At 41.6% G+C, this 13985-nt stretch overlaps 1 protein-coding gene across 9 annotated transcripts in view; it reads left to right on the top strand.

Moving 5' to 3' along the window:
• Positions 1-13042, top strand: part of ALPK1 (alpha kinase 1) — a 52501-nt gene extending 39459 nt beyond the window's left edge. For 8 of the 9 annotated variants that reach the window (XM_071808191.1, XM_071808187.1, XM_071808190.1 and 5 more), the window contains 9 exons: positions 832-918; positions 1627-1703; positions 3492-3587; positions 4083-4187; positions 4647-6570; positions 7404-7557; positions 8621-8783; positions 11527-11713; positions 12332-13042. In XM_071808191.1, the coding sequence (XP_071664292.1) occupies positions 832-918; positions 1627-1703; positions 3492-3587; positions 4083-4187; positions 4647-6570; positions 7404-7557; positions 8621-8783; positions 11527-11713; positions 12332-12528 (2990 nt within the window). In that variant the 3' untranslated portion in view covers positions 12529-13042. The remainder of the gene's footprint in view (positions 1-831; positions 919-1626; positions 1704-3491; positions 3588-4082; positions 4188-4646; positions 6571-7403; positions 7558-8620; positions 8784-11526; positions 11714-12331) is intronic. The other variant, XM_071808193.1, reaches the window with a different exon arrangement.
• Positions 13043-13985: the final 943 nt, after the last annotated feature.

Raw genomic sequence — 13985 nt, 5'->3', positions numbered from 1 at the left:
GAAGCCTCTTCTGGTTTTTGTTGGTTTATTTTTTGGGTGAAACTGAGATTCTCGTACAAGAAGGGCCCCCACACAAGAGGGCTTTAAACAAAATACCAGCTATCACTGTTAAAGTAGCAGTGGCTACACAAAACACTGCATTTCATCTCTCTTGGAATTATGCTTTTCTTTTAAGATATTTTCATAATATTCTGTGATAATACTTGCTTGTTTAACATTGAGGAGCTGTTATTGAACGGATACTTCATGCTGAGAATTGCAGTGAAATGTTCATAATACTCAGGAAAGCTTAGTGATTTTATTTCTTCTTAGTTTCTGAAATTCAATATAGATTTGATAATGAAAGACTTCATTTGTGTACTTAATCATGCTGTGTTAACATGAAAACTCTTGTTCTAGTCTTCATGAGATACCAATATCTGCAAAGAACATGTTTTGCCAATGATTAAAAGTATTTTGCTCTCCTGTATATACTGATGGCAGCAAAGATATACCATATTCTTCCTTTTGACTGATTTTTAGTGTAACTCTGTACGATGCTTCTATACAATGACTTTTTGTTACTTCACAGAAGAGAGGTACCTTTCACTTTTTATGTTGTTTCTGTGCTCTGTATTGCTGTCACTGAAGCTACATGCTCATCTACCTGTCTACGTATATTCCTTAATACACTGTCGCTTTGCCATCTTTCTGGCTGTAAGTCCTGACTCAAACCAGCTGAATTCAGTGGAGAGTAACCTGGCAATTTACTGGGATTTGGGTTACCCTCAGAGGATTAAAATGACAGCAGCATTTTTCATTCTATACTGAGTTTTTCAACTCTTTCTGCAGGTACCTGGCGATATGCTAAGGAAAGCGATAGGGTTCTCGTTCAGTCAGTCTGCTTGCAAATCAGAGGACAGATTCTGCAAAAGCTTGGTAAGGTGGTTTTTTTTTCCTGCTCAATGTTTTCCCCTATTTTTTTTCTTTGTAGTGAAGCTTTAAAATGGTACGTTTGTCATATGCCAGCATTTTAGCATGTGTAGAACATCTGCCTGATGCCTATAACACAGCCATAGAAGATGAGTCGTACACGCATCTGTTTGCAGCAAGGACTTAGAGCTGTGTGCCAAGCAAACGCATTTTAGAAATAAGCATTATATTATTCATCTTAGCAGCAGTCAAGAAGCATTCTGGAACATTGTTCCCTTCTGCCCTGTGCTACTCCATCTTTGCTAATGCTCTTCCCAAATTTTCTGTTCCCAAAGGCATGCAGTAGCTTATCAGAGGTACATCCCAGCAATTCCTCTCTCAGGACAAGAAAATCCCTCATTTTCAGCGTGATGGACTTGTGTATTCAGGGCCTGGTACCTGAGGCAAACAGCCTTAATTTTAAGATTTTTGGCACAACCTTTCACCTTCCGTGACTGTTGAGCTGAGGTCTTTCATAAGCATAAAATGTCTGTTTATGCGCAGCCAAAAACTAAAGGAAACTAATAAATGTTTGGTGTTGCCAAAGCAAAAAAATGCCATAGCATGGTTTTATACTGTTTTCAGGGCTCCTAACTCAAGAAGGTATAAAATAAGCTACTGAAAACCATCTGTAGCAGTAATCTGCTTAGTGACTATTTTTCTGAATTATTTCAGGGATGTGGTATGAAGCAGCAGAGTTGATTTGGGCTTCTGTTGTGGGATATTTCAAACTGCCTCAACCAGATAAAAAGGTAGGATTTCCTTTTCACTCTGGATATCCTTGCCAATCTAATAATCAGTCCAGATTAGCTTTTGTTTACTTCAGAAAAGTCTTTCAGCAATGAAGTTTCAATTATGCACCTCAGACAAGGTTAATATGCAGGACAGATATTCTGGCCCAAATTGGTATTGCACATTGTTTCCGCATGCATACATGGACTTACAGACACCATTTTTCCTGCAGGGTAATGGAAGTAATAGTTTTCATTAAGCAGAATCATCTGAAGTGAACCATCACCTAGTATGTCACAGGAGCTTCTGACAGGCTAAAGGAGAAACTAATCCCAGAATGCAGTCATAGATTTCCCTTTCCCTTTCCCTTTCCCTTTCCCTTTCCCTTTCCCTTTCCCTTTCCCTTTCCCTTTCCCTTTCCCTTTCCCTTTCCCTTTCCCTTCCTCCCCTTCCCCTTTCCTTCCCTTCCCCTTTCCTCTCCTCTTTCCTCTCCTTTCCTCCCTCCTTTCTTTCCTTTCCTGACTAAGGATTAAATTTCTTTCCCAGTAACCAAGAATGTCTATTGCTGGGGTGTTCACAAGCTGCACTACACTATCTGTTGTGAGTAATGGGTGTTCCCTGGCACTGCAGCATCTGAACACCTTGCAACAGCTGCCATATCTGTCTTTAATAGCTTAGTGAGGCCTGGCCACACTAATCTTCTCACTGTAGATGAAACAACAGTCACACCGTGTGTCCGTAGCTAAACAGGAATGTGCACCTAAGTCTTGCAAGTCCTAAGGTGATGCTCTAAGAAGTTTTGTAATTGTATCCCAGCATAGGATACACTGCAAAACCAGACCTCATCACCTCTTCTCTGCCATACCTTAAGGCTTGATCTCAATCACAAAACATTTCCATGGGACCAAAGATGTGTAGTGACTTTTGCAGAGAGCGTACAGATGCTTCCTGACATTCTTAACTATTTAGCTGAGCAGGCCCATAGCTAGCATAAATAATTAAAGTCTTCCAGAGAGAGAGACAACTAGCAAGTTCACAGATCTATGTTTTACATTCATGTCTTATTTTTAATTGGTTCTATAGAACCAATTACAAATTACCAAAAAAACCCCAATTCTAAACTCAAGAACTCTTGACTTTTGTCCAGCTCTGTTTATTTCTTTTTCAAGCAGTTCAATAACCTGAGGAAGGATGTTCAAAAAGTGTGTTTTCTTAGGATATGTGTGATGAGCATTTATTACTTCTGTCATCTGTCTAGATATCTACACCCTGTATTTTTCAGAAAGACTGGGATCAACTGGCCAGTTCTTAAACATATTTTTTTGCTTTCTATGGTCTTCTCTGAAAAATAATCATAAAACAGATTGAGTCTTTTTTCAGATATGATTAGCCAAGGGCTTAATGCAGATTTAGTGACATCACAAGACTACACTTTCATTGCCAGAAACAGCACCTTGGAAAATGCAATGCTAAATTTTTCAATGCCATTTAAGTTGAAACCTAGAGCTAGTGGTACTCAGGATAGCTGTCACTCATGGAAACTCATATGGCTCCACCAGGCTGCACTTTCTGCAAGTTGAAATTAATAGAACCCTACCACGATGACATTTCTGATTTTCTTAGCAGTGCTTCACTTTGAATCTTGTTTGGTTGGGGTTTTTTCGGTTGTTGGTTGGTTGGTTTTGTGCTTGGTTTTTTTTTCTTATTTGTTTTTCTGGTGTGTTCTACATAGAACCTACTTTATTGTGAGCAATAAAATTCAAATACAAGGGGAAAACCAATATTCTAATTTTCCATTTCTCTTTCAGGGAATTGCTACTTCTTTGGGTATTATGGCAGACATCTTTGCTTCCATGAATGAGAAGGATTATGTACGTTTTAAAACCAACGCTGAGATTGACCTGGTAAGACTTGGTTTGGTATTTGTGTGTGTAGGTTCTTCAGATGGACTGTGTGTCATTGTTCCGAATTCACCCATGCTTTGTTCTTCCCCTAGTTCCTCTCCTGTGCTGAGAGGACTGAAGAAAGTCCCATTGAAAAAGTTAATTAGCACCTAGTTGGAAGAATTTCTTGCTTCAGGAAAAAGAAAACATTGAAAATATTTACAGAGTGTATGTGAGTCTGTGTAATATCTAGAATATGTATAGGGTGAAAAAGTGACACATCTATGGTAAACCTCATCAAAAAAGCTCATGCAGAAATGGACATGGCTGTTGTTTAAGATATGACATCCTGCTCTATCAGGACTCAAAGGTCTCAGGGAATCTACAAAAAACAATAAATGAATCCCAAGCTGCCTTGCTTCAATCTAGCAGGGTTGCTTGGCAGGTAGACCAGTCTCTTTTGAAAAGAGAGCCTTTGAGATAAAGGTTCTCCTCTCACTTTTTTCCCTTCACCAGGGCCTTCTCCAAGACTCCAGTCATCGCTTATTAGCAGCTGCTGAGGCCTGCAAGCTGGCGGCCGCCTACAGCCAGTACACCCCGCTGTTTGTGCTCACGGCCGTGGTAAGCGTTAGTCCTCATTCTGAAATGTTATTTGTATAAGGGAAGAGTTCAGGCTATTAAATTTGGCTCTAATCCAGCTTTCAATCATTGCATCATAGAGGGGGTTGTGTCTGTGTTGTGGGTATGCTGCTATACGGTACTCTGAACTCCCATCAGAAGCTAAGAAGATGGGCAGAAAGCAGCATCTGTCCACAGAGTAAGGATGGGCTTTCAAGCCCATCTAGGAGTCCTGCTTCTCCTATAACTACAGCTATATTTCAGAGGGAAAAAATAAATTAAAAAATAAATTTAAAAGAAAAAAAAGCTTATTTCCTCCAGGAAGCAGAGCAGCCAGGAGTTAGGAGCAGCCATTCACTTCAAATTGTATAAGGGAAAGAAACATATTTTTTCCTGCCTTTATTTATCTCTGACAGAGGTCCGAGTTTTTAATTCCTTGATTCCTCTTTTGTCTCCTCCCAGAACATCCGTGGGGTGTGTTTGCTATCCTATAGTCATTCCAAGGACTGTCCTCCAGAAACGAGAAAGTTCTACTTGTCTGAAGCCAAAGAATCCTTCGAGATTGGCCTTCTCACCAAGAATGATAACAGTTCTGTCACCAGCAAGCAGGAGCTCCATAGTTTTATTAAAGCTGCTTTCTGCCTCACAACTGTGCATCGATGGCTCTATGGGGAGAGAGAGAAACTCCATGAAGTGGGTCAACTATGTAGAGAAGCCTTGGGGAAACTGCATACATACAGCACTTCGTGTACAGAAGAGGAAGAGAAAGGAATGCTTGCCAAAGAGATCATGTCTCTGATCACATCTGTGAAGAAGCGCCTGCAAGTGGAAAACTTCCCTAATTCTGATGCCAGGTCTTACATTCCGGACAGTTATAAGAGCACAGTGGAAAAACCGATCCTGCAAGGGGAAGCCAGCTTTGAGAAAATCCTGGCCAAGCATTCTCAACATCATCTGTCAGTGTGTGAAGTGTTTGAAAACACTTGCAGGGTTCATAAAACCACACTGAGAGAAAACCAAGTGGGAGCTTGTATCACAACCTTAAAAACAGAAACCAAAAACATAGACACTGTGTGTAACACTGAAGAAACAGTGAACCAGAGGAAAGGTCCTGCCAAAATGCTTAATTCACCAACAGCGGGAAGTAACTTGAAGAGACTCAGTGGCCAAACAAGAAATAAACACATTGGTTCTGATGTGATGAAAAATTCCTTTAATGAAGAGACTGAACCACTAGAAATAGAAACAAATGATGAAAACAGTTTCAGCAGGTGGCAAAACAGGAGTCAAACGACTACTTCACAGAACTCTTGGTGCAAGCTGTCAAAATCAAGTTACTCCTCCAGCTGGGAGGAACTGGACTATAATAGCAGCAAAGAGTCTCAGCAGGAAAAGGGCTCAGCAGCGGAGCAGTGTTGCACAACAGAATCTGATGAAAATGGTCAAGCTGCATACTTGCATTCATTGCCGCCTCCACCTTCCCAAGAGGTAGATACACCCCTAGCTGAGAGGCTGGTGGAGAAGGCTTCTCTCGGTAGGGAAAAGCTGCATGAGAGAAGACACCATGGAAGGAGCTCTTCAGAAAAGCAAGCCGGGAAGGTGGATAACGCAGACATAGATAATAACGCTGTTCCGTCCCTCTCCACCTCTTTCTCTGTTCCTACCAGGCCGGAGGAGAAGAAGGAGAAAGAGGAGGAGTCCGGCTCCTCCTGGGCGGAGCTGGAGGCGGTGGCCGGAGCCCCGCCCGCAGGCCCGGGCTGCAGCACCCTGGACAGCGGCAGGGAGGGCGGTGCTGCTGCTGTGCTGTCGAGGAGCATCTTTCCAGAAACGGCCACTGACTCCTCTGTGTGTGACTGGAAATCTGCCGTGGTGGGAAACAGAACAGTCAAAGTGCCCCACATAGATCCTCAAGCAGAAACAAGAGATGAAGATGACACTGAATATGATTTTGTCAGAATTGGAGACTTAGTAAACAACTATCCTGTGGCATCGGTTCCAGAGCATCAACCAACTCCCAGTGCAAGAACAGCTTTGTCCTTGAGGGGAAATATATCTATAACCAAGCACTTTGAATGTGCCACTACTGAGGAAGATGAAGAAAAGTCTCAGGACATGGTGAGCAGCAAGAGACAGTCCAGTTCATCTCTGAGTTCATGGCACAAACCAGCACAGATGCCCAGGAATTCCCCCAGAGGTGCATTTCTGAACCCAAGGGGAAGTGGTTTTCTTTTCACGCCTGGGAGAACAAAGGAAGAAGTCCTTGATGCTCGACTTCTGAGGGACGATGATTACATGCAGCTTCTGGCAGGGGTAGAACATAATTGGCTTGTCCAGAGACTGATGCCTACTGGAATTTTTAAGTCTAAGCAGCTTCATAAAGCATACTGTAAGTTTCCATACAGCGACGGACATTTTCACACAACAACAGGTGCTCCCACAGAGAACAGTCTTGACTGAGGCTTTCTAACAATGTTTTAGGCATAATTTATCAGGACTTTTTTTCCTGTTGTTTTACGAGTTTCTGTACAAGAATTTTAGTTATAGCATACTAATAACTAATTAACTACATACTAGTAGCATCTAGTAATAGCACAGTTCCCTTGAACCATTTTCTCCTATTCATTCTTTCCCATTTGCACATCAGTCACAGCCTCATGGAAATGGGCTCCACCTTCATGCCCACTCAGTCCCTCTTGCTTCAATCCCTTCGCACTAGAGGTAACTCAGGCTGCTTGAACTCCCTTGTGCCAGTTCATCAAGTTCTTTCTGCACCATTACTTGAGTCTCTGGTTTTGTTGCCCATTTAGATTCCACATTTCATCCCTGAAAACCACATATGAGATAATTATTATAAAGTTAATAATAAATAATGGCCTAATCTATTTGCCATACCTTAATATACAGACACTTGATCAATATACTAAGAAATACAGAAGCTAAGAACAGCACCACTATAGGATGCCTCATTGAACTCTGTAAGTACAACCCACTTAGGGCTTATCCCATCTTGCATGTCTCAAGCCCCACTTTTTGTCATTGATGTAAAATATCCCACTCTGCATCTAGATATCTCTTATTGTATATTTTATAGCCCAATACTTTGCTTTCAGAGGAGGCTGCATATCTTATCTCCTGGGTGCTGATATTTCATCCCTCAGCACAGGCTTAGAACAGTCCTGTGGAACTGTCCCTTCTACCTATGGTATTTTCTTTTTGTAGCGGCTCTTCTTTTAAAATACTCAAAGAAATCGGGCCTGTGGACAGGCCAGGAAACGGCTGTATTCATTGGAGACTACCTGAACGTGGCGAAGGAAGGCAAACAGAGAAGTGCATTTTGGATACACTTCTTGCACCAAGAAGAAAGCCTGGGAAGGTATTGACCAAACCAATTTCTGAAACAAAATGTTTATCAATGCTACTTCTGTGTAAATATGAATGGAAACTGCCTAGTAGGATTTGTCTTATACCTATGATTCAGCTAGTCCAGTGCCTTGTTGGACAGTAGCTTTTATCAAGTACAGAAGATAGTCCAAGTGTTTACTTGAACAACTACAGAAATCATAGTTATGGTGGGAGAAGATTGATTCTTTTCTATTCTGTTTCAACCTAGTTTACATTTGGTTAGATTTTGAGTGATTTCCTGTACCAAGAATGTTTTATGGCTTTCCCGAATCTCTTGGGCATTTTGGGAATCTCTACTATGCTAATCCTTCCCATCACCCCATGTAGGTCTCTGCTGTTGAATTTCTGGGAAGAAAAATCTACTTCACTGTTGGTTTCTAACTGCCACGTTAGTGCCTCTTTGCTCATGACAGCTCTTAGGCCTCACTTCACTTTTCTCTGTGCTGGGATAATCTCATGAGATCTTAAATGTTGCTTCCATTCAACTTGACCTCTAGCTTTGCATTAGAGAATTAGTAATATAGCTATATCTATATATACACATAGCAAGATATACATATATATATATATGTAAATATCTCAACACCTATAGGCAAAAAGGTGTTTGAGTTGTTTTTCTTTAATTTTAGCTGTGGGTTTATGCAATGGATGCATCTTCTCTGAAAGCAGGATTAAAATAACTTATTTACTTGATAAAGGCCTGTGCACCAGAAGAGCTCTGATAACTGCTAGTTGCAGGTTTTGCATTGTTATTAGAAGCAGCTTAAGAATTCTCATGGGTTAAGAATAGTATTTTATGTATCTCTAAATAGGATCTCCATATAAAGTCAAGAAGAGCTGACTTTAAACATTCTGGTGTTATGAAACCACCCCATCATAGGATTTGATTGATCAGTACAAAATTATATGCCTCTAAGAGCTATAAATGAGAAAAAAACCACTGCCATTTTAAACATACCACCAACAGCTGACTTTGCTTCTGAACAGCCAAGCTCTGTTTTGTAGTGATGTTTCTGTATCACTGTATTGTTTAGGTATGTCGGGAAAGAATATAAGCAAGAAAAGGGGCTGCTTCATCATTTCAGTGACGTGGAACGGCAAATGACTGCCCAGTACTATGTGACAGAATTCAACAAAAGGCTGTATGAGCAAAAGGTCCCTACCCAAATCTTTTATATCCCATCTGCAGTACTCCTGGTAAGAACTATCTTCTAAACAATACAAATTAATTGATGGGAAGAGGGTCTGAAGTAAATTTTGGTTTTTTTTAAATGTTAGGAGTTAGACCACCTCTAGATGACACACTATAATTCATGTGATCTTACCTGGTAGGTGCATTCGCTTATTTCAGGACAAGAAAAACCTGCAGTAGAGCTATGAGTTCATGGGTGAACTGGCAGAAAAGATGCTGTGTCCTGTTAGAAGCCAGAAATTCGCTTGTCAATGAAGCCCAGGAATCACCCAGCCTTTTATATCATTCTAATAGTACATGAACATCTATTTTCAGGGGTAGTTATGAAATGTGAACAACAAAGTGACCCCTTCTGAGCACCACAAAAACATCTGAACTTCACTAAAACCCAGTAAGTGAGGTTCTTGCAGACAAGCTGATTTGCTGCAGGACAACTTTGAGGCCTTATCTGCATGCTAAATTTCAGGAACACAGGACTGGAAAGGACCTCTCTGTGACTGATTTGATCTAGTGCCCTGATATCATAGGCAACACTGCATAATCCCTTTTTACACTCATTAAGACAGATCTTAAAAGTGGCCATGTTGTGTTTTGTATTTTAACCTCCATTGTTTCCAATAAGAAATCATTCTAGAACTGCTCTCCTGATGTCTGGAAACCTTTTGCTATTTTCTGACCTAAAATAAAGCAGTTTACACTTCTCATTTTTCTCACTACTTCTCTGAGGCCTAGATTTAAGAAATGAGCAGCAATATTACCCCCTCATAACCTCTGGTCTCTCAGCTAGGGAAGCCGAGCTTGGTTTGGTGTTACCTCAAGATACAGGTCTGTCTTTCCTTGTTCATTCCTGAAGCCCTGAGCCTGTTCTACTTTGAATTCCTATTTCTTAAATATTGATGATCAGAATTGTACAGTGTTTCCCAGAGACCACTCTGCCTTTTGCAGTGGCAGCAGAAATCCTTACCCTTAGTGAGATCTGCATTTTCCATGGTCTTATCACACTGGCATCTCAGTCATCCTTGAAATGGCTATCACAAAAAAACACCCTCTTTTCCTAAAGAACAGCCCCTTAGCATAGTTCTTATAAGGAGTGGAATAGGTCAGCAAATTAAGAAGTGGCCCACCTCAGCGGACAGAGGGATGGGGCTTGCCTGGGCAGAAGTGCCCTACCTCTCTTCGAGACACCATTCCCTGGCAGTCGCTCCATCCCATGCTACACACACATCTGTGAAGAGTGCTCCACTGACACAGACACCTTTAAACCACAGTTCAGTTAACTTGTTGACACAGTCTCACCACTGATACAGTGCCCTACCTTCGGCTCCTTTCCAGCTCGTCCCTGGCAGCACAACTGGTATCTCTTCACCGCATCTCTGCATGGGATATACTCTGTCACAAGAAGGAAATACCTGTGCACTCCATGCAGCTGAGTATACGTGGACAGATGAAGAAAGGATAGTGGAATTGGCAGGGCTGTGAGCTTCAGCAGGGGCACAGATCCATCAGTCGCCTCTCACTGAGGTGTGTTTCTGTTCCTCCATCCCAACGGTCCAACCTCAGAGATGGCCTGCTGAAACACACACAAACCAAGTGGCTGAGAGCTGGTGGGATGTGGAGAGTTATCTGAGAGAGCCTGGGAGGGAGAGACAGCAGTCACAAGAATTACTTTCCCTTGAGCAGGGTGAAACAGCAAGGAAATGGAAGCTAGAAGTTTCAAGACAAAAAGCACTTTGTGTTTAGTCTATTTAAACAACAAAAAACAGCTGCTAAAATACCTACAACTCAACCAAAGCAACACCCACTTTTGATCAGGGGAGATGCTTGCTTTGTTCGCTCACTTCCAAACACGTGGAGGCTGGGAAGGCTGCATTAGACATGCCCTCAAGGCTTAATGCATGGATCATAGTGGTCTTATGTGTTTCAGGTAACTAGCCAGGACAGCTCCTTCTTCTGCTCTCTTTCGTCTGTGAGATAGTTATGAGGGCAGCATGCAAAGCCACGAAGCAGATGGTCCTGCACCCAACCTGATCATGAGGGGCAGGAGCCACATAGAGGTTAAAGCTTTCATCCAGCCCTCAGCAGAAAAGTAAAGGATCTCTTCTATGTTCTTATGCCCAACTTTCGATTTGACTTGTGTGTCAAATACAGAGAGCTACCCTCCACAGTACAAAGTTGCATTCACTGTTTCATTATGAGTATGTATATGATAGCATGCTATGCACATTACTATTTCTGGTAGCCATTCTAACACTACATCTGGCTCTATGCCACATGCTAATAAGGCCTAATGAGAGCCTGGCATCAGTACATCCAAGTCTCTGAACACAGAAGTGACTAAAAAAATGCCAAAATCTTCCATTGAGTATTTACACACTGAAAAAAGACTGGGTTCAGGTTTACCCAAATCTTTTTCAACTTTCTAGCTTATTCTTTAGATATAGTCTCCTGAAATAAGTTTCCTTTTTCTAGACAAATGACACATTTATAGAATTCGTTGCTTACAGAGTTTGGCTTGTCAGGCTGACTTTTTGTGTTGGATCTTGTACAACCCTTTGTTTTAGTTAAATGTGAGCTCCTTATTTAAACAGCCTGTGTCTTGAGTCAGCAGAAGGTTAATATGGAAGCTTTCTATGGATCTTATAGATGGAAAGCTTTAGGAGGAAAAAGCAAGACTTCAGTTAGAGGAGCCTTAGCATCCTTGTTTTCACATCTCTGGTTGCATTACTGTCTTTAAAACTCTCTTTTCAGATACTGGAAGACAGAACTATAAAAGGATGCGTGAGTGTGGAGCCCTACATCCTTGGGGAGTTTGTGAAGCTGTCCAATAACACAAAGGTAGTAAAGAATGAGTACAAAGCCACAGAGTATGGTCTGGCCTACGGCCATTTCTCCTATGAGTTCTCCAATGGAACAGACGTTGTTGTTGATCTGCAAGGTTTGTATTACAGTGGTCTTCATTTATTGCATATTCTCTCAAGTTGCAGAATATGCTATATAAAGGACGTACTGTCTCTAAATGACATAAAGCGAGGGAGGTACGTGCAGGTATGTTTTTGACTTGAGCAGTGCTCTTGCTCATCACTGCATCACAGCAAGAGCACATAAGCCACACTCCCAAGTGTGCCACAGCTTCATGCCATGGAGTGGTCTGCATCCAATTAGACTAAAGCCAGTCTGCAAGGATGTGTCTTGTAGAACCATCTAAAGGAGAACCACTGAAAGAAGCAGTGAGTTTTGTCACACTTCCTCCTTCCTAAAATTGGCAAACCTAAAATAGGGTCCCCTATTCAGCTAAAGGAGAATTGACCTCTTTGATTAAGTCAAGGATAAAACCTTTCAGACTCAGCCTTTAGCTCACAGGTATCTTTGGGATATTAATTTCATTAAATATTCATTTTGTACCTCTTAGGGTTCTGCTTTTGCTGACATAGGTGCAAACTGGTAATTACTGAAGTGACATTAACAGTTATGGGCTGTGCCAAGCAGACAGTCCTGAGTACAATAATATAAATGCTGTGATGTTTGATACCAGGATGCATCCTTTCTTCCACAGGTTGGGTGACAGGTAATGGGAAAGGCCTCATCTACCTCACAGACCCCCAGATTCATTCTCTTAATAGCAAAGATGTTTCACGCTCCAACTTTGGGAAGAAAGGAATTTATTACTTCTTCAATGATCAACATGTGGAGTGCAATGAAATCTGTCGCTGCCTTTCTTTAACAAGACCCTCACTAGAGCTGCCAATGTAGACTAGCACAAGATAGTCAAACAAGAAATGACACATAAGCTGGACAGTATTTTACCCTACACACACTTAGCAACATACTGTCTTTGTGAGAACAGAGCCATTGCGATGATACCCGTGTGAGTCGGGTCAGTCCTTACCTGCATGAGTTTGGCAAGTTCTGGTCTTTGTATCCAGGCTGATAATACCACATTACCATCTTCTGTACCATCTGAACGTCATGTTGTTATAACCCTCTGTAAAAACTAACAGAAGAACATAGGAAGAGTGAGGAAACAGCCTCCAAAATTCAGCTTGAGCTGTACTACAAGACTGTATAGACTTCTAATTAATCAGCAGACTCCGTAAAGGCAATGTGCACCATCTGCTCTTTGAAAATGATACATGAGATGGAATGAGACAGAAGCAGAGAGTTGTATTTCAACCAGCTCTAAAATTCTCATAGATTTGTATTAATGCTTCAGGGAACAAATGATAATGTTCTGGTTTGCTCAAAAAATAAAAAGCTTCTTTCAGAAGTGTATGTGCATATGTGACCACATAACATCTAAACAAATGGAAATATGGTTTTAACTGTTAACAGCCAAGAAAACTCAGCTGTTCTGCAAGGAAAAAATATTTTTCTTGAACCAAGACATGCTTTACATAAATAATTTAGGACTGCTACATTTACCAAACTCTCAGAAGACTTTCCCAAGAATAGTTCCCACTTAGACCAGCACATCTCTTTTGCCTGTAATGAAACTCTGAATGCCACAGATTCGGTGACCAGTTCTATAACTGATTCCCACAAGTAATCTCACTGGACATGAACGTAGCCACTTGTACAAAGGAGCGGTTCTGGGGGCAGTCCAGCATCTGATAAGCACAAGGACTGATACAGAATAAGCAGTCTCAGTGCCAGTTTTCATTCTATCTGGACAGGCAAAGCACTTCTCCCTTCAAGGCTCTGTAATCCAGGCTCACAAAGCTGCGAGGTAGAAGGTGTTCAGGAAAGAGAGGCACCTTTCTTGACCGAGTCCCCAGCAAAGCTGAGAGGGAGCAGACAGAGACTTGCAGTTTGCTGCCAGTAGCAAGGAAGACACGTCTGTTGGGTTGTGCCTCGGTGCTGGTGAGGCACAGCCTGCAGAGCTTCCAGTCTCGTGCTTTTCTGGCATAATGCAGAAAACACATTTATGAAGTAAAACAGATGTCCGATAATACTTCAGTGATATATTTACACACTGCCCCTACCAACAACACACCCCAAGACCCTGGTCCTCTCCATCCCCACTCCATCCTTAAAGCCAAAGACTAAGTTCATACCTGCACGACGCCTGCGCTGGGAACACACTTTACTATCACATATACAAACAGCTGCAACTTAGTTAGTCCTTTAATTCCAACATTTCAGCAGTATTTTTGCTATTATTTGTGGTTGTCATAGAGCATATTCAGAGAGCCCCTGATTTTTAGCACCAG

This window comes from Patagioenas fasciata, chromosome 4, assembly GCF_037038585.1.
Source record: "Patagioenas fasciata isolate bPatFas1 chromosome 4, bPatFas1.hap1, whole genome shotgun sequence".
NCBI lineage: Eukaryota > Metazoa > Chordata > Aves > Columbiformes > Columbidae > Patagioenas > Patagioenas fasciata.
Note: the sequence above shows the minus strand (reverse complement) of the source record. Positions and strands in the feature narration are given on the sequence as shown.